Below are 21,673 nucleotides of genomic sequence, written 5' to 3' on the forward strand. Positions count from 1 at the left end.
CTCCAACAGCTTAGTTGAAAGTTCTTCTTCCATACTTTTAGACTTGATTAGCATTATATAAAACAGCCATATCTGACTTGCTGCGTAACCAAAGTTGCAGTTATTCTTTATACAGCATCTAAAATTTCACACTCCATCAGCACATGTTCAAGCTATTTTATCTTGGCAATTAATTTATTATTTTTCAGAACACAGTGAAGCCTTGTTTTCAAGTCATTCATAACTTTATAAATCAGCCCTGCACATGAAACCATGCATCTGTGAACCGTAGAAAATCCTTGCACTCAGGCGATTAAGCTCTTGACACCTTTACTGATTAATAATCATGAAAAGAATAAGATCAGAAGCAAAATAAATGATCATTTAATAGAGAAACTCACAAAACAGCCCTTTAACTTACATATTCCATCATGTTATTCGTTTCACATTTCCTTTTGCTCAGTCTCCAATGCAAGCACAGCTAGACAAGGAGGAAAGAAAAAGAAGAAAAATGAGCTGTATTTTATTGCAGCACACAGACTAGCCCATTTGTCCACCTTTCATATTTTTTGTTCAACAAAAGCATCTGTTTCCATACTGTGCAATTCAGACTCCAACAGTACGAAGCTGCTCCCTGCGGTACTCACCTTGTGGTATAACCTATTGTTTTCCCATTCTAATAACTTCTCAATCGATCTTCGTGTCTGGAAGACAAATGAGAAAGAATTTTACTCTTGACTGGTTTTAGAAAAACTTTGTTTTGCAGCTGCTTTTGTGTGAAAAGGAGAGAGGTACAGGACATTGAATAAGTACAGGGTGGTCTGCAGCACTATCAAAGCTTCTCAGTATTAAACAGTAACTAGAACAGAGATGACCTTTTTAAGAAACAAAAGCAACTAACTATGGGATTGTGGAAAAAAAAGTGTTCCAACTTTTGAGTAGAACTGCTCATAAATACATTTTAATTACATGAAGATCAATTTGGCCTTAACCTCTTATAAGTGTACTTCACAGCAATTTTCAAACAATTGTTAAGCATAAAAATAAAGTTACCCAATCCCATTAATTTGACTATGTTGCTTCTAAAAAGGTCATCATTTGGATAAGTGACAGCTGCTTTAAACTGTATTTTGCAATAAGAGGTCAAGTATAAATACCTAATATTCTATGAGCAATACATAAAAGAAATTATCCTTGTAACTCTAGCTCTGAACACCAGATAATCCTGGAAATGCAAATACAGAAAGTTCTGATAACCTATAAACACTTAAAACCAACAGTGAAGATCCCAAAGCTCTAAATCTTTGATCACCTAAACTTTCACACGTGACATTTTTGGCAAAGAATACCAAAATATTTTAAAGTCTAAACCTTGAAATCTTTTAAAGTTGAAATTTGCACATATGCAAAAATATTAATGGAAAGTAGGTCACACTTTTGCAGTAAAACTTCACAGTATCTTGTGTATATTTACATTTTAGAAATGTTCTCTGACATTTATGGTCATTTGGCAGCCACAATATATGCTACTCAGCCCTAAATGGGATTTACTAGCAGTATGAATAAAGAAGGATAATTCATGAAGCCAGGTGTTAAAGATGAGATGGACAGAACTGCAGGTGCAAAAGAACGGAGCAATGACAAGGATCAAATGCAACTTAGTGCAGCTGCAGCCTCCTTACAAGGCAAAGGGGGGGTTTAGGGGAGCATCTTGCTGTTACTGCTCCCAAAGAGAGACATTGTAAACAAACACTAACAATCAAACTGAAAATCTGTCACGCAGGAATTCTGTGAACCAAATCAAAACTAACAGCAGCTTTCACTGGTTTAGCATTTCAAAAGAAAAAAAAATGTTCATATAAAAATTTATTATTGACTCTCTAGTTATCATGCAGTCTTTCAATATTAAACAAAATGATTAAGCCTGAGCTATGGTCACATGATTAAAAAAATTATTGTTATCTATGAATAATCATTATCAACATGTGTTTTTACTACATTATATATTAAAAGTGGGAGTCAAAAGAGCTCTAAAAATAGGCTGTGTCAGTGACTAATTTATTGCATTAATTTTTGGAATTAAGGTTTTGGGAGTTATTACTACCTTTTTTAAAAGCAGTGCCCTTTAACAATGATCAGCAGACCTCACTTGTTTCTTTGTAAAGATAGCCTTTTAGAGTCTGCTCCCCTTTTAAATGAAAATAGGGCAGCAGTTATGGTCACACTTTTGTTAATTTAGTTGCCAGTCAGCTCCAAATCAAAAGAAAATAAGGCTGCAGAGTGTAATTAACATTCAGTTCAGTCGTTTTGTCCCTTGTCTAGCCCCCAAGCTTTGTTAAAATTGCCATCTGAATGCTGAAGGCTGTAGGGAAGGTAAATCGATTTGATTCTAATCGCACCATGAAAAGAACATGATCTAACTGCTTTCAGCCCTCCGTAAATCTGTACTAGGTCTTTAGCACAATGCAACTTCCAATTTAAAAAGCACTGAATGTCTCGTCAATGACTTTGTGAAGAAAAAAGAACAAGGAGCAGACATAAAAATTCCAATAGTTGTTTAAGCATTAAAGTTCATTTGCATCACAGCAAACCTGAAAAGGGCTGACCTCTCAAACCGCCTCTCAGGTCTATGAAGTTGTAGCCTTGACAAGCTCACATTGACAGAGCTCATTGACTCTGAAAGGCTACTCTATCAATGGTGAAAAATGGCAATAGGTTCTACTCTGAGCAGGCATCTGCCTGCCCACCCGCTGCTAAACCAATGGCAAAACTGATTCAAAACCTGAATCTACCTTGTAATCTGCTTTTCTAGGACCTTTTAATAACAGATTAAGATCAGTATACAATTTGATGTTACCACTTGCCTGGAAAAAAAAAAGAGTGGGAAAAACAATTCAAGCATTGCAAATGAATGAAATTACTTATTTTATACGCACATTCATACAAACAAGCTGACAGGCTAGTGATGCAGAATTAATCAGTTTATTTGAAACAGTAATCTGTAAGCGACTCTGCACCTGATTTTAAATTATTCTAATGCTAACATTTTGCATACAATAAATTACAATATTGCTGAGACCCTCCTGTACACCTATGCAAAAGTGCCCCATAAGCCATTACATTCCTCAGCCCTTAATATATTCCTCCTATAAACTTCACATTCTTGTAATTATGCCTTGTGATATTTTAAATTCCTAGGCCAACACCAAATTATAAGTATATAAATGTAAATGAAATTTAGATGTAAAGCATTTCTGCAAACTTTGCCACTTGGAGTAAAAGTGAATTAAACAGCAACACACAATTCTCTATAGTAAGTTTTCTTTCCTACTTGACAGGTGAAAAAAAGCACTTGCACGTGCAGCTTAATTAATCATTGCACTTGACATCTCAATGATTTACAGTGAGGAGCAGGTGAGGACATACAAAACCAGAAAGGAGCCCTTGATTTGAGTGTAACATTTTCAGCACACTGGGATGACAAGCATATAGACTCTATCAATGGTGTACAGAAAAACCTATACAGCAAATTATTTGTTAGCAACAACAAAAGCACAAATTAAGTGGAAGAAAGCTTTCGTTATTAGGAAGATTTAATACTGGCAGTTTCTTAAGTTACTTTTTAAACAATATTTGAACAAAAATAAAATACTATTTCAAGCAGACAATGACTTTTTTTGTAAACTGCTGAAGATAAAACATTTTTGTTTTATAATGCACAACTGTGAGCAACAAAATGCCCTTTACTGTCCCCACCAGAGAATATTTTGTGGCATAATTTAAGTTCATCTTCAATTAATTATCAGACTGGAGCACATGAGACATTTTTGTGACTGGTCTGACTGGTAAAACATTCCTCTTTGATAGTATCCTTTGCAATGTTCCACCTTCAACCCTCAGGAAATGCCCAATCCAAATATACATGTAACAATTTGACGCTGCTCCCATTTAGGTCAATGGGTGTTTCACCATTCAATAATGGGAACAAAGGCAAAGCCCTTTAACCAGAATTTGTAAAATTATACTTTTTTCTTAAGTTTCATACTTTGTAAGTCTCGTGTACATGCATGTCAAGGCAGCAGCAATCTTCAACAAAAGATTATCTAATTGTACAATTGTGCTATATACTTATATAAAATTTAAATTATGTTGTCATTTTAAGATTGTTATATGCTTACAGCATTCAACCAAACTGGTCTCAAATCCTAGTTGGAGCCTCCAAGTATTAGCACAATTGAGTATTATATAGATTCTAACACTGGCTATTCAAGTGCCTCAATACACTGTATAAAATTTGAACAATGGCAATGGCAGCAATAATACAATTTTACCACTAATCATTAGTTTTGCTCACACACTTCAAGCAGTGATCGGGAAGTTCAGTCTCACTTTCTTCTGAAATTTCTAATACAGGTGCAAGTTGTAATGTAGCACATGCCCAACAAGGACTGTTCCCACACCGCTTATTTTAAAGCTTTTTCCCCAGTTAAGTGATAATGATTTTGGTCTGCATCCTGCAGAAATTTCTGCATATGCTTCACTTCAAATATGCAAGTTACACAATGTAATTAGGACTTTACAGAACTGTGGCAGTTGCTGCTACTCATATGGACAAATTGATGGATTTGTGCTAAATCCTGAGAAAGGCGCCATATGTTATTGATATCACTGAACTATGCCACTTACTTTCATTCTAAAAAAGCTAATCATGCAAGTATAGAAAATGCTGTAGCCAGAAATCGATCATGCAAGAAGGAAATGCACAAGAATGCTGTAGTTTGACTTGATTTTGTGACCATGCACATGCATCATTGCAGGGAATTAGCAGTCAGCATTTAGCTCTGGAGGAGGCAATCTCCAGGTTTGTGTAGTGTACCGAGTAAGGGAGGTCTGTGAAATTTGGGGGCACAACTGGCCCAAAAGATAAATCAAGGCTTCACACTTGAAGTGGTTACTTCTGATTCCTTTGGTTTTAGCTATTTGTATTGCTAGGCTGCTTACCTGAACACTTTACATTAGAAAGCGCGCACATACTTACTGGGAAAAGTTTTGCATGTTTTCTAGTATCACAGTTGCCAAGAATTTACAGGAATTGCTACCAGATATGTACTATGTAGTAATGTGACAGATATGTACTAATCTTCTCTATATCCTCCCAGCTACAGTTCTCCTACTTGCCTCCCTATGACACTTCCTAGACCTTAAATGCTGGAGGCTGCAAGTGAGAGAGGAAGGGCGTGGGGGGGGGGGAAAGGAATTCTGGTCTTATACAGTTTACTTTCCCTTTCAGCATCCACTCTCTGCCAGTCTGATATAGGATACTGGGCAAAATGGACCTATGGACTGACCCAGTAAATGGCAATTCTTATATTCTTATGAACATCCACATAGGTCATTATCCAGTAGCTCCAATCCTCAGCATGTGCTTTCCAGAATTCCTGCCATTCATCTCTTCTCTATTATCAAGGTAACCTGGGAACACTTAAAACCTCAATGTACTCAAGAAACAGGGCATGCTAGGCTTGATCTAGAAGGCCAGGGTGAGAAATAGAATGCAGAGGATCCCACATTCAACAAAGCATACCTTCCTCTTGCTTTGCTTACTCCATTTGAAATAACCTCCTTAATTACATCCTTCCCCCATGCTCAAGCACTACCTCTTATTCTCTCAATAAGACCAAGGTCTCCATACTTCACAGCCAAGGTGTTACTCCTGGCTCCCTGAAGGAAGTGAGCAAGGATGTGTGAAGTTAAAGGGAAGAAGGAGAATGACACAGGTGTTTGGACTTGCCTAGTTTATTGTCCCCTAAAAATGTACTGACAGGAGTGGGAGGGCACCAGGGATATACATTCATAATATTCCACTCCCTCAGCAACCTCCATGTACTATAAGGCAGGTTTAAAGCTAGGGAGGGCTGGTGTTTGCATTTGGATGGGGTGGGGTATTACTGGCTTCTGTACATCTTCACTCTCTGTTCCTCTTCCCACAAAGGAAAAACAAGTAAAACAAAAAATTAAAAACTCTTTCCAACCACATTCTGCTTCCTGGGGCCTCAGGGAAGCTGGGTCATTAATGCCAAGACCTGACCTCCATATATTGATCTCTACTTATGTTTCCCCCTTCACACTTCGCTTCTCTTTGCTACCTGCTTAAATTACTTGCCTTGCTTTCCAGGCTCTCTGTGATAAGATAGGCACAATATATAACAAAAAGAAATAGTCAGTTTATGCTAGCTACCTAACTTGTTCTGGAGAAGATAAAGTTCATAATTTAAAAAAAAATCATTCATCATGTTTATAATTTCTTGAGACTGTAGGTCATCAGTTAGCAATCTAAAGAAATAAGATTTATAAAGGTTGCAGTTTTATAGTGTCTACTCTTCTGTATTATTGTATTTCTTCTGTTTTTGTTCTTTGAGATTAGTTCATTGTACTATGCGGGAATGGTATGTGTTGATACATGCCATCATAACAATAAACAAAAGTCCATCCTGTTACTGTTAGATTGGGCTTGTTCAATATATACTTGCTGTATTCTGCAATTTTTTTTTTATATCTTAGAAACATAGAGCTAGAAAGACCTCAAGCAACCATCTAGTCTACCCCCAACTCTGAGACAGGACATATATTCATCCATCCCTGACAGCCCATTGTCTAACCTGAATTTAAAGAGCATCCAATTAAGTAGATTATACAACCTCCCTAGGTAGCTTCCTCCAGGCTTTCACTGTCTTTGGCTATGAACAGATGCTGTATTTGTCCCAGGAGAAGACATTTTTCCCTGCACAAAGTGCAGTCACTCAGATGTCCACTGTCCTGTGACAAACCCTGAAAAGGTCAGTGGGATAAGAGCTGCTAAAAATCATAGAATCATAGATAAGTAAGGCTGGAAGGAAGTTCCATAAATCATCTAGACCAAGCCCCTGCCTGAGGCAGGATCATTCCCATCCTACACAAATCCATCATCTAACCTCTTTCCAAAGTCCTACTGCTGTACAGGTTCATATACACTCAAGGGATCCCAGGAAGAGGGCCATACCCCCTGCTACAGAAGAAGGCAAAAACCTCCACAACACCATACCAATCTGATCATAGGGTAAAATTCCTTCCTGGCCTCAAATATGGTGATTTGGGGATTAGGAAGGAACCTGGTATGACCCTGATTGGAGGGGAAATACCCTTTATTCAGGAACATCCAGGTTTAAGTCTCAGAAGGATAACTGGCACATCCCAGTCAAAATACAGTCTTGGCTTCAGCCAACATCCAATGCTTCTGAGGAAGGCTTAAAAAAAAACCAACCCAAATTATGACACACAGCAGCAGGGAGAGAGGATGGAATTCCCTTCCCAGCCCCATCTGGCAACCAGCAAAGTTTGTCCTAAAAGTTTGTTCCGAGACATGATAAAGTGCATCTGAACTGTTGTCCCCCACTTTTATCACTGGATCAATGGCAGAAAAACAGTAGTGCATTCAGTTGCTCGCTAAACCTCAACTGGAAGGGCAGTGTGTGTACATGCCAACCTTGTGCCTTTTGCATTCCAGGACAAATGCAAGCACAACTTGTCCTGGGACAAGAAGTATGTCCCTACTTGAACTATAAACTATGTTTATAGTTCATACTATAAATATTATATAGTTTCCCTAATATCTGAAGTAAGTCGCCTTTGCTGCTAGTAAGCCAGATTGCTCCAGGTAGGATAACTGATCAACCTCTCTTTTACAATCACTTTTTATTTACTGGAACACTTATGTCTCCCCCTCTATATTCTCCTGTGTTTACAAATAACACTTGTGTTAATGTCCCAGGGCAAGACTTGTCTCTTCCCTGCCCCAAACACATCACTACTGACTCATACGCAATTTATGATTAATTATAACTCCCTCCCTCACATTCTTTATTTGACCACTTTGACCTCGAATCCTTAAATGTGCCTGCCACCTCCTTCCAGCTTCTTATCATGCACTAATTTTATAAATGTACTTTCTCTTCCATGATACAAGTCATCCATGTTCATATTGACTGGAACAGGTCCCATGTGAAACGTCTTCCCCCATATGACAGTGAAGTATTTAAACCAGTTGTGCACCCATTTCATGTTGATACCACCTGTCTATTCTCCTTATCCAATTAGCTTCTCAAAGGCAATATCAGATTACCAATAAGAGTTATTAACAGATACTTCACCTAACCTTAGATACCAAAACCCCCCAAAGTGCCTATAACTATACAGCGCAAAGCACTGCAGTGCTTGAAACATGCCATAATATAGCAATATAGGCACGCTACGCTATTTCTGGTTTGGGAACTAGTCTAACATCTAAAGCATGATGCACCCTTGCCCAATATAGATTTTTCTTAAGTTTTTTCCAGGGGAAAAAAAAAATCTGAAGTACCTAAAGGTCAGCAACTGTATGTGCCCAGAAGCACTGACATTTTAGCTCAGCCAAGAATTTAGCCACCACACCTGAAGCCATTTAGGATTCACAAAGTGCAACTCCCTTAGCAGAGGAGGGGGAATGGGACTCAGTTGCTAAGCCATGAATGCAGGCTGGGGGAACTCAGCTCCTGGGTCCTGTAGTTTGTGCGTTTTGTTATCCAATGAGAAAGTAACGCAAAGTCCCTCAAGAACAGCAACCAGAATTCAGGGCTCCTCTCTCTCAGGGGAGTTCAGTGCAATAACATCAGGCTCCCTTGTGTTTGCTCACTCTCTTGCATTCATTTCTACCCAATGGAGTAGGTTTCAAAGGAGGGGAGAGTGCGCCTCAGCCAATCCTAGTCTCTGGCTTCTGGTGAGGACACTTATTAAAGCTAGGGGATTTGTAGATTTGTGTCCTTCAAACTGAGGTGCATAAAACTCAGGTCTCCCATTGCCTGAAAAGTATCTAAAATATTTATTTATTACATAAAAAGTCGCGATTTCCAAGTCAAGTTAACTGTGACTCAAGATCTCAGAACAGAACCTTCAAATCTTGGGATTTTTTTCTACTGGTGCATGCAGAAAGCACCCAGCTGCTAAGTCTGGATGCTCTTTGCATGTGCCTTTTGTGGAGGGGAGGGGACAGGGAGAGAAAAAAGAGGGGGGATGCAGATAGAGGCCCCCACAGTGAGCGAGGGAGTTAGGGCAGGGGCTGGGGTGAATGGGGTCCCAGGGCCAGGGTGGGTCATGTGAAAGAGCCATGGGAGGCTCGTCCAGAGGTGCAGGGAGCACAGCTCCTTGCCGCTGCATTCACCCCTGGGGGAAGCATGGTGGGCATGTGCCCCCCGGATCTGTACATGGGGCAGAGGAAGGCTGCCTGCTGTAGGCTGGGGCTCCGTACCCTGCTGCCTTCGCCCTGGGAGCCACGTCCTGGCCATGCGTCCCCTGCCCCCCCTGTGGTGTCGTACAACTCCCGAGGCAAAGGCAGCAGGGGACACAGCCCCATCCCGCAGCCTGCCTCTGCCCTGTACACAAATCTGGGGGGCATGTGCCCCCATACCTCTCCCAGGGGTGGCAGGGACCTGCCTCCTCACCCCCCCACGCCTCTGGACGAGCCACCCGTGGCTGGTACATGACCCACAACCCCACCCACCTGCCCCTCACTCCCAGGCTGCAGCCCCTCACTCCTGACCCACAGTACTCTGCATCCTGCCAGACTGTGCAGGGACCCCCCTCCACAGCCTCCACCACCCCTCACACACCCACAGCCCCCCACACCTTCACAAATAACCCTCCCACATACACTTCAAAAATAGCATCTCATGATTTACATTCCAAATCTCTTGATTTTTAAGATCGTGTCTCAAGATTTTTGACAGGGTGGGGCTGGCAATACTGCACAGAATACATAGTGGTGATGACTTAAGCTCTAGCACACAGCATGGAGGATGTGGCAGCAGCAGCGGTGGCAGCAGCAGCAGAGCCAACATCCAAGGAGCTGGAGGGCTGCAGCAGTGCTGACAGGTGGAAGCAGCTGGAGGGTAACCATTTGCCCTCTTGCTGCAGATCACAATGTCCACTAGGGCCCAAAAGCCACAGATACAGCAGCAAGCCAACCCCCCTCTCAACTTCCACTGGCTTGGTAGGCATCTTTAATTTGACACCCCAGCCTTAAATGAAGAGTAAGAGCCACAAAAGGATGACTTGTGTACCTATATCTGGGCACAGGTTTCAGGCTGCAAATCCCAGTGTCAATAAAGTCCCTTACATGTAGCTACAGGTAGGTAAGAAGACGATTTCATGAACACCTCTCTCTCTGGCATTTCTTATCAGCTGGTTTTGGCACCCTCATGCTTCCTAAGAGCTTAAGAGTTCACTCTATTTTAAATAGGAGAGAATTACATGCCTAACTATAGTTTATTAATTCCACTCAAGCGCTGGGTGGCCTTACTTTTAGGCATGCAAATGATCAGTACTGCTCTCCTTTTTTAAAATTCAGCTCCTTTCCACATATAACCTTTTTTGGAGTAACATTAAGCATTCAAGGGTATAATTTCAATATGCAGATACAATTACTTTTTAAAGATCTTGCTGAATTAAATTAGCATTTAAAATATTCACTATGAAATTTCAAAGAAAGAATTACTCTGTGCTATTGAAAAGGTATATCCGGCACCTAAATTGAAATGCAAAAATATAATTATTTATTCAGAATAGATAAAACTACAATCTTCTATTCACATAAAGTAGTACTCCTTATAATAGACCAAAATAACTTTTTAAAAACAGGATAAGGATTTTACATACAAAAAAGTAAGATACCACTGAGTGTCCTGTAAAATGCTTCAGAGTCTTGTATACTGCCCTTCATTCCAAAAATAACAAAAATATCAACAAATTAAAAACAATTACCAGCTCTCTCCCAACATCTTATTCAACACCCACTTACTTTCCCACAAAAACCTAGGAAGAGACCTATACTGAATATCCTGAAGGTAATCAAAACTGAGCTTTGATAGCAGGAGGATGGGGTAGCAAGTTCTAGATTCAGTGATCCCAGACCAAGAATCATCAGCTTTACTCTCTTAAAAACAAAACAAAACAAAACAAAGACTCTTAATTTTGTGATTGTTTAATCACAGTTACTAAATTGTCATAAAATAGAGAATATTTCAGACTCCAGATATTAAGGGCTTTATAGGAAAGCCTACATTGAAAGGGGGTTGGAGCGGGGAAACAAATCATAGATTTCATAGATTTCACAGATGTTAGGGGCTGGAAGCAAACTTGAGGATCATCAAGGTCAGCTCCCTGCCCCAGGAGCAGGAAGTCAGCTAGGGTCAAAGGACTCCAGCAAGATAAGCATCCTTATCCTTATATGGTGGATAGGACTGGAAATGGAGAATGAGAGATGCTCTAAGTAGATAATAGTAAACCTGTATTCTGGTACATGAGTTCTACTGTAAATGAGTTTTACTGAACAGACAAAAATAAACAAGAGCATACAAGAGTGTTATTTAAAGCAGTTTTCCAGTCTTTTTCCACTCTTGTACTTGTTTTATTACTGTGGAATCAAGAAAACACGAAAATCAAAATGAAACACTAAAATTAAATTTACAAGCAACTAGAACTTACCCTGTATTATGTTTGTTTGTAGGCTTATACATCTACTAGCATCTAGTGTATTATTTTATCAACTGATTCACCAAAATACTAGTCCATCCCCAATTTGAAATTCTGGATACTCTTCAGAAATTGATTTTAAATGTCAAAATGATATTATGGGCAAACAAGGTTACTGCTCATAAAAATGCATTCCCCTTCATAATTTTAGTTCAACCAAAAGCTGATGTGTATACAGCAAATTGAAGATCTAAACCGCTATCTAAATGTTGATCTCAAGGCCAAAGTTTCTCTAGTGGTTTCAGCAGCATTTTGGATTTGCTTCAGCTTTATGTGAAGTTGCAAGTAACAAGCAGCTTTTAAAAATGTCAGTAGAGGCAGCTCTTAAATAATTTCTTACTCAACTTAGATAGCTTTCACATGAAGCTACTTAAAAATGTTCAATAAAAATATGCATTTTACACATGTATCAGCTGTTTTGGGGGGATTTGGAGGTTCTAATCACATCATAGCTGTTATCATTTCTGTTCCACTTTGATATCATTTGTCCCATTTTATTCATTGAGGACTGCAGGTATCAGCTTACATAAAAATTGATTACACAGTCTTTTCAGAAAGTGTCTTTGGATGGACACCTTGGCCTGAAGGGCTTTTTGCATTATATCAAATATATCATCCTTTTAAAATGATTGCCCTTTGGATTAAGGTCTGACATACATTTGTGAAATCTGCAAATTGCCTCAAGAGAGAACACTGTCACAGAATCTGCTGTGAATACTGAGGAGTCGGACCTACAAACTAGAGACTGCATTTCCTCTTACAATTTTGTTCACTGTAACCTGACAGATACTACACATAAAACATAAGGGAATAAAGGTTATTAGAATCCCAAAAAGTAGAGCAGCATGCATCTATTTTGACAGGTGAAGACTATTGCAGGCTGGTTTCAAAATTTGTATGGAAACAGCTTTGCTGTGGTGCTATTCAGTCCCTGAAGTAGCCACTAGACTGAGAAGATCTCAGATACTCCAAAACTATGCATGGCTTCCTGAGACAGAGTAGATGGCCTTGCTTGTCTCTGCCTGTTCACGTGACTACTTGACAACACCACAGCAATATAACACTTGAATTGAGAGATCATGAAGGAAAAGTCCAAGCTCAGTTGTTTGGCATAATTTCCAACATACTCACGTAGAAGGCAGATTTGTGAGCTGACCATTCCCCCTGAATCTGTAGACGATCAAGGTGTATTCCACATCTGTGGGCAAAGTATCTGTAACCAGAATCTCTGATACGATGGACACAGAAGACAGAACTCCACTACATACTTAGTTTTGTTGCATCCACCTGCCAGAAGTTACAGGACTTACGTGGAAAGTGAAACCTTTATCCATGCTGCCTGGTAACATGACACAGTAAATCTCAACCATCCTTGGGCTAGGATGAAATCTGGCATGCTGTGTCATTCACTGTAAATTTTAGATAGATTATTACTTGTGTCATTCTGATGCACATGAAGCTTCTGGCATGTTCTTCCTCATTGCCTGGAATTTCTGATGAAGCCGGTAAACTGTTGCCAACTCAATGTTTGAGATGGGGCTGGTGTGGACTTGCATCTGTTAACCCTTGTGACCAGTGAGGCAAAGAAAACTAGTCTTTAGTATTGGGCCAGTGGCTTCCTAAAAGGATGAACTGATTATTAGTCAGTTGCCCAGACAAGGCCATTCCTGGACCCCTTACCTCATCAGTTATGCTACCACTGTAGCTAGAACTTTGGTGAATAACACTGGTACTGATAGCAAACTGAAATAATCTGTTCTGGTAACATGATGTTCTTACCACAAATTGTAAATATTTTCTGTATGCTAGAAGTATTGCCACATGGAGGCAAGCATTTTATAGATCAAGAATCATGATCTAACCTTGTGGTGTCAAACACACTTGGCTCCAGAACTCAGATGAGAGGCATGGGGCCAGTCCACAGGGTGGATCAGGTTTCCAGACTGGCCCCACACACCCGTATGTGGAACCAGTCCAGTGTGCATCACATGAAAGTCCAGTCCAAGATCCATTGGCAGTATTGTAGGCCAAATGGTAGGGTCCATGGACTGTATCTAGAAACCCCTGATCTAATCCATGACATCAAGAAACAGATAAGAGGTGCTATGTTGGCCATCCAGAATTTAAAATGATGAATCACAATGCTGACATATCAGAAGATCCAATTTTCCCTTCCCACCCCTTATTTTCAGGAGGTAAATTGTGGGAGCAGAAACATTTCCTTCCAAATTCTTAAGGAACTTCTTCCACTGTTCCCATTTGTTATAGTGGGTCAAATGTCTTAGAAATTGTGAGGGACCTCTCTTAAGAATGAGAAGAAAGGGTTAGAAAAACTTTCATTTAATTGGAATATCCCTTGTTTGTTATCTCAGGGACTAGCTGTTCTGAGGTAATCCCAGTCCAAATTTCTCTGAAATAAAGTAGCTGCCAAACTAAGCAAAAGGAAATAGATTAGTAAGTGGCCTGGCAAAGCTCTCAACATTCTCATTATATTTCTTTTCTGGGAAACCACTCTTGGTGTGGCACATCAGAAACAGCCAAGGGAATGCCACAGATGGAGTCAGTGTATTTTACTTTGGGGTTCAGAAAAAGTGTTGTAGCCATGGCCTATGCAAAACACTGTTTTATTGTTGTGGAAGAGTGTACAATGAGCAGAGGAAGCTCTTGAATCTTTACAAACAGAGCATGGTGTTGCTACTGATATTGTTGTCTTGAAAGGTTAAATCGTCTGTGGTCAACTTGAACCTCAGGAAGAATACCAGACACCTGCAATAAGGATGACCGTGTCTCCTGTAACAGATGTAGCTATGGTCCTAGCCACTGTCTGCTATATCAAGTACTATTTGGAGCACCATGCTGCCAGTATGCTGATCTGCTGTATTTCGGTTCTTTCTGTTACTCCTTTTTTGCTACAAAGGTAGTGTCTGTCCCATAATAGGGAATCCAATTGCAGGACATTTCACCTTTGAGTAACAACTGAGGAGAGATATGAAAAAATGAATAGCATGAAGTACACAACAATGTCCTATTTACCATCTCTCACAATACTAGAACTGAGGTATATACTGCAATCATTAGAAAGCAGGTTTAAAACAAACAGGAAATTCTTTTACACTTGGCATGTAATTAACTGGTAGACGTCATTACCACAAATGTTGTAGAGGCTGATGATTCCCAAGGTTCAGAAGAAGACTGGACAGAATAGGTCTATCAGAGGATACTACTTATTATATTTATGGGTACAACCTACAAATTAGGCCTCTGAATTCTGGGAGCACTAAGGCAAGACAGGCATGGGACAGATCATCCACACAAAACAATGGGCTAGATGGACCTATGGTCTGATTCAATATGGCCTCCCTCATATTCTTATGTTCTCAAGTACTAAACTCCCAATAATAGAATATATGCAGTCACCTGAACTGTAAACCATCACAAAGTGAACCAGTTCTACAGCAATATATTTTGTTAATGCAATGAGTCATTTATCCAAAATATTTTGTCTCGCAAAATATTTATTACATCATCCAAAACTGCAACATAATACACGGTATAATTAATTGAAATTCTATAATCTAGATTACATTCTGGCTGCTGGGATCATTTTTCTCAATTTTAGTCTGAGAACACTGCTGTATTTTTATTGCTGTATTTTCTCACATACTACATGCCCTCAAATAAAATGCACACCTTGGTTTTTGGAAGCCAGAATGCAGAAAATAAGACTTTTCCAGTCATGGCTGATTATGTGACTCAGAATAAATCCTCCTAGGAACAGAGTGTGATATCCCAGTAGATAGTCTGGGTGAAGCTACAGCAACTCAAGCAAATTGTCTCATAGGATATCACATTTGTACGCTCTATATTCCCAGAAGGGTTTACTCTAAGTCATACAAAGTTAAACACACACCCCTGCAAGGACAGTGGCAAGACTATTAGCTCTTTACTGTAAATAGTTCTTTATATAAATTCCTGGAACTAAAGTGTTTGTTTCCACATCACACATCTCAAGGTGCTACTAGCAGCTCATCCCGTGCTTCAGGAACAAGCTACAATGCTCAGCCAATAGCTACAGCTATGAGAAAGTTTATATAGGGCCAGACACAAGCAGCAGCCATCTTGGTCAATTGCATAGCATCTCCAAATGTGATTATTTTCCAGAAAAGAAAAATTAAGACACACATGAAATTGAGGGGGGAAGGGGGAGAAGGTTCGTGTGGAATCTACTGTACTGTTTCTGTACTGCAATCTGTAGAGAGATAATACTAAGTATTTTAGTACCTTATATTTAAACTACCTTATTACTGTAACAAGCTAACACAACTGACCTGTAAATCTAACAGCACCCAACTACAACTATAAAGTGACAGATACGTATTCAAATAAATTATTTAAATGCTGTTTCGCAGTAAAGTACACCACAGAATTACAGCAATATTGAGAAAGCCATGCTCTTAGAAACTTTCTATAGGTTTTAGCAGGGCAGGGAGAAGGATGTTGAACTGTTAGTAAGCTAGTCTGTTCCCAGGATCTACCGATGAAGAAATTATTTGTATTCAAGCACCATTTGGAGGCCCTATGTTCACTGTGCTATGTATGGACCGTACAAACAAAGGAACAGTTGCTTTTTAAACCCTGAAAGCTGTAAACACAGAAGTAGAATCCAGTTCAAAGTTTTAAAACAGGTAAATATTTACCTCATGAATGCTGCTAAAGCAGGGGTAGGCAATTATTTTGGCTGAAGAGTCACTTAACAACTTTGGTGAGCTGTCAAGGGCCGCAGAAGTAGCCCCGCATATTGACAGGTAACCCATCCTCTAATTGAGATCTTGGGACCAGAACTCTCACCCCTAACCCCTGACCTTTGTCACCGGAAGTCCTTCCCCTTGCCCCTTGAAGTACTCCTTTTGGAAGGGGGATCTGCCACCTTTGAACCAGAAAAAACCCCTAAATCATATACTAAAAATCAAATATCTACTTTAACATATTTTTATTTTATTTTTAAAAAGTGTTGCCCTGATTTCTGTGCATTTGCATAGTGTGTATAGAGGTGATTGCATAATAGCTCAGAATAAAGTCTTACTCTTGTATATTGTTGGGGGGGGTTGACGGGGTTGTAAAGGGGTGCAGGGGTATGTGTGCGAGTTAGCAAGTGGGTGTGGGATTTGTAGGGGAGTGGGGCTGTGTGTGTGAGGTATGTGGCAGAATACAAGTGGGTGGGTGTGGGCCCCCTCAGCACACGCCCTACCCCCATAGCACACAGCGCCTGCCAGCAACAGCAGCAAGCCCTTAATGTGCTCATGGCCTGCACAGGCAGAGCCCTCTGGTGGTGTGTGGCTCTAATTGAGTCCCAGGATCTACACATAGTAGCACGGAGCCAGCCCAACTTGGCCCACTGGTGTGCACCTTCAAGACAAGCCAAGTTAGATCTGTGCCAGCACGTGGGGTTCCCAGCACTGCAGGCAGGAGCTGCACACCATCGGGCTAGGCCAGGCAGGCTCCATGCCTCCTCATGGGGCTTCCCAACACTGCAGTGGGGATCCACACGTGGAGGAAAGGAGCCAGACTGGCCCAGCTTGAAGACATGCACTCCCAGTTGCAGTACTGGGAGCCCCACATGCTGGCATGGAGCCAGCCCAGCCCAGCCTGATGGCATGCAGCTCCCAGATGTGCCAGGAGCTGCATGTGGCAGCATGGAGCCCACCCAGCCCATTCATACATGGCTCTCCACAACTCCCAGCTAGAGTTCCGGTTGCTGTGGGGAGTCATGTGCCGTTGGGCTGGGCTGGCTCTGTGCCTCTATGTGGGGCTCCCAGCTGGATTACTGGAAGCCCCATGGAGGCTAAGGCACAGAGCTGGCTCAGTCTGATGGCATGCAACCTCTGAAAACCCACGCCTCACTCTGACTTTCAAAGGGGCAGCTGTGGGCTGGTAATAATTGCCTTCTGGAGGGGCCCTGCAGGCTGGATAAAATGGCCTGGCAGTCCAGCTGGCCCACGGGCTGTATTTTACCCACCCCTGTGCTAAAGTGACAACAACCCTTGAAATTTAAGGGCTCCAAGGGCTCATTTCAGAAGGCTGTGTGAAACAAAAAAAAATTTTTTGAAAAGCAGTAAACAAGTTTTGGAGGACTTTATTTTTTTTCCTTTAAAAAAACAAACAAACAAACAAACCCTGCTTCTAAACAAGTGAGTTAACCCTCATCTTTTGTTCCTGCCACTTCCAAAGAACTGAACAGACTTCATGAGGCTGCACTGCCTTGTATTGACTGACTGAGGTCTTTCTCCTCTTTTAACTGTATTGTTCTGTACTATGTTAACATCTACTGTATTCCTGGGTTGTCTCCAAGCCCACACTAGTAAGAACATTTGCTTCCTTTAGGGTAGGAGAGGATTAAGAGAATTAGAAGTCTCCTGCCCTAGAAGATCTTGTTTCTCCTTTACATAGGGATTAGAAAGTTTGCTGTGCTTCTCATCTGAGTTGGCACTCCTCCTTTGCCTAGGAGGGCACAAACAAAACATAACATGATATGATTTGGCTGGGGAGATATGACCACGGCATCCATTCCTGCCCGGAGCATAGGGCCAGACCTGATGATCTGTTTAGGTCCCTTCCGACCCTAAGCACTATGAAACTATAACCCAAATATGTTTGAGTTTCTAATAAAACTAGATTCTGGTAACATACAAGACAATAAATTTTGGCTTAAAATTTTCCCAAGCTTAAATAATTTTGGGGTTCATTGCATAAAACTCTTGCATAAAATTACTGCATCCAAATTACTAATGTAATGCAACTCTTCAAGATATACTCCAATCAACTCATGTACTCTGTATTAAGGTTAGCAAGCTACATCTGCTACTGTGATTTAACTGCAATCACTCTGCATGTTTATACTAGAATCTAGTATGAGACATTAAACGGATACATGGCTGTTTTGAGTCTTCCCAATATATGAGAACTACTTTTAAGAAAACCCCCAAGCCAAACTTTTCTCCCCTAACCAATGCAGATAATCTAGTCTCTTCACTTCTTGCAGCATTTTTCTTTCCAGCCACCAATAAGTTCTGTGACTTCTTATATTCCCCATCCCATGCAAAGCAGCCAGCCAGGGGAGTGAGCAGAATCCCTCACTCTGAAGTAGACCCATTTTACCCCCCTTCTTGTAGCGGAATTACATAATAGAGTCCAAATCAATAAAATGGATGGCCTCAACAAGTTCTGCTACCTGCAAAAGCTCAGTAATGATGAAACCCTCCCTCACTACTATTTGGACACAGTCCAAGTTTGTTAGAATAACATTTCCCTTATCTTAAGGTATATGTAGGTACAGTACATTCACTAGAAGATTCCAGACCATATCACGATCTCATAGTCTTACTTTATCAGTGGAAAAAATAAATTTTGAATACAAGTAAAATCAAACAGAAAAGACTCTGCAATCTAGGGAACAGAACAAAACCAGAAGGAATAGGTTCTATTCTCAACTAGTTTACTGGAAAAGTCATTTAACTTCTCTGTGCCTTTCCCCACATGCAGAGATAATGACAACAACCTCATTTGTTAAAAGTATCTTGATACTGATGCAAAAAAGCTGTATAAAATATACCAATATTTTTATAATAAGATTTTGGGGATCAAATGGTACTGCAACTTTTAAAAAGTCCCAAGTTCTGTGCTGCACCCAAGGGGAAAGGGGATAACATCATTTTAAGTTACCTTTAGGCCTCCCTGACCTGAGACTGTTTAAATTATGGTAACCTACTATCAGTTTCCTTGGATAGCAGCACTGTCCACAATCTCTGCAGTGCTATATGTTAACCACAAATGTTCTCACTCCTAGTATGCTCCAAACCACCCCTTTCTGGACAATGGCTAGGCCACGGGTTTTCAAAGAAGTCACTGGAGAGACAGAATTAATATGCTAGAATTCTTCCCCAGCCAGATTACAGGTTTGGGCCTTTCGATTTGGGTACTCATCTTTGTCCCTTCTGGTTTCTCTCTTCAAAGTCATTTTTTATTTTCCTCCAACAGTGATCCTTTCCAGGTGGTGGCCATGGTTTCCCTTTGCATCACCCTTGTAACAACCCTGTTTGATGGGCAGCCCCTGCCACCATGGTTACATATACTACTACACCAACATTTGTACTCTTAAGACAGACTTAACTGATCTTTAATCTACCAGTTTCCCTACTTTCTGGGCCTCAAGCTTCAGATCAGAGGCATCCAAGCTGTTAGATAAAAGGTCAGGACCTTCTGCTTTCTGGTTCCAGCCTGGCTAGGAGAAATCTGGGATTTACTGTCAGCCTTGAGCTGCTCATCTGGGTTATCTCATGAATTGCAGCTGCCATAGCTCATGGACAGCAGCCCTGACCTGCTGCCATTTTTTCTGCTTTTCATCAATTTCAGAATATATGTTGTTTTTCCTTCATATATAAAAGGTGTATACAACCCAACCAAGACCACCACTAGAACAGTTTCCATCCTCCTCAAAACAGAATATGCATGTACACACATCCATCCCAAAAATTTAACCTCCTTGTCACAGCTTTATGGGTCACCTGAGTAACAAACTTCAGCTGAAACCCTCCTGTAACTTCCCAGTTCCTAGTTTCTATGCAGAACCTTTTCCCCTACCCCAGAGCCTTGGCTCCACCTCTCTCAAATATTCTGACCTCTCATATTCTAACTGGAGTTAAGATGCCCTCACAGCATGACTTCTTTAATTATCGGCACCTTTGCACAAGATTGATGCAAATCAAAATAATCAAAGGTGCTCTGTATTCTTTTGCAGAGTTTATCATCCTCTTAAATGTTGATAGTGTCTGAACCAGCACAGATCCAGAAGGGAGAAGAACTGAATCACAATAAGACTAAAGATCAGCATGCCCTTCATCTTTTTATCCACAGACCAGAATTAGCAAGGGTACCGGTATTAAAAAAAAAATCACTTCTATTCATACTACAGCTCTGACTGAAAATTACTATATTTCAGCAAAACAGTTCATTCTGTAAAGCTCATGAATGCTGCCAGACTGGCAACCCTAGAAATTCAAGTACTCCAAGGGCTCATTTCAGAAGTTTATGCAAGACAACCCTGCCCCCACACCAAAAAAAAAAACTTACTGCTTGTCATGGTTATCAGAGTATCACTTTGATTATTTTTCCTTTCTTAAAAAAAAATCTGGTCTCTAGACAAAGGAATTAGCCTCCCTTATTTTGTTTCTGAGACTTCTAAGAACTGAACTGACTTCTTGAAGCTGCACAGCTTATCTTGACTAAGGTTCTCCCCTCCTTCTGTTTTAACTGCACTATTTAAACTGTTGCTTGTCTTGCAACCAGGTACTTTGAAGTGCTGAGTCACAGCAAGCCCCCAGCTCACCATAACCTGGCATTTTAAACATATGGGGTATATTTAAATTGCTGAGGCAAGGGTTACAATACTGCTAACATGAGAGTACATAACGCCCCTGCCAGGAGATGAAGAGAGAAGGTATGTTTGCCATGAAAACAGAGGAGATAGGAGGAAAGTATGAAGGGAGGGTGATGGAAACAGGGTGCAAAACAGTGAGATACAAGGAGTCCCAAGTTTTTCAGACATCTAAGTAACCACCATCTAAATCTCTAAAAGGTCCATACTGGGTATTATGGAAAAGAAAGTGGATGGAAAAGATTACTTCACCTGCGATGTTGAAAGTTGTTCTCTGAAATAAAATCACCATGGGTCTGTCTAGTTTCCATTATAACCTGAAGAGCTAGTCTAATGACAACTTGCACCAAAAATAACAAAAGGTACGATTAATCCTGATTAAGTCATTTTGGTTTAAAACCATTTTGTTCATTTTGAAAACTGGGTGCACAGATAGGAATTATTTCCAAATTCACAAACACATAAGCAAACAATAATAAATATAATCCAACTTACTCTTTTACTGAGGCAAATAACTGGCCACATACTACAACCTAAGGTACAGCAGCAACAAAGGCAGCCACAAAGTAGCCATCGGACATTAACAGGAAGGTTCTTCTTAAGACAACTGTTAACTCTGCTGATGCTGGCTTTAAATTCCTCTGGTGCAACCTAAGAAGAATT

At 40.5% G+C, this 21,673-nt stretch overlaps 1 protein-coding gene across 1 annotated transcript in view; it reads right to left on the reverse strand.

Moving 5' to 3' along the window:
• The window catches only part of CHIC2 (cysteine rich hydrophobic domain 2), a 31,735-nt gene that overhangs the window by 4,391 nt on the left and 5,671 nt on the right, over positions 1-21,673 (reverse strand). Inside the window, exons 2-4 of the mRNA XM_025198368.1 lie at positions 21,506-21,661; positions 627-683; positions 401-460 (exon numbers count right to left, since the gene is read on the reverse strand). Of these exons, the coding sequence (XP_025054153.1) occupies positions 401-460; positions 627-683; positions 21,506-21,661 (273 nt within the window). The remainder of the gene's footprint in view (positions 1-400; positions 461-626; positions 684-21,505; positions 21,662-21,673) is intronic.

This window comes from Alligator sinensis, unplaced genomic scaffold, assembly GCF_000455745.1.
Source record: "Alligator sinensis unplaced genomic scaffold, ASM45574v1 scaffold134_1, whole genome shotgun sequence".
In the NCBI taxonomy this organism is placed as follows: Eukaryota; Metazoa; Chordata; order Crocodylia; family Alligatoridae; genus Alligator; species Alligator sinensis.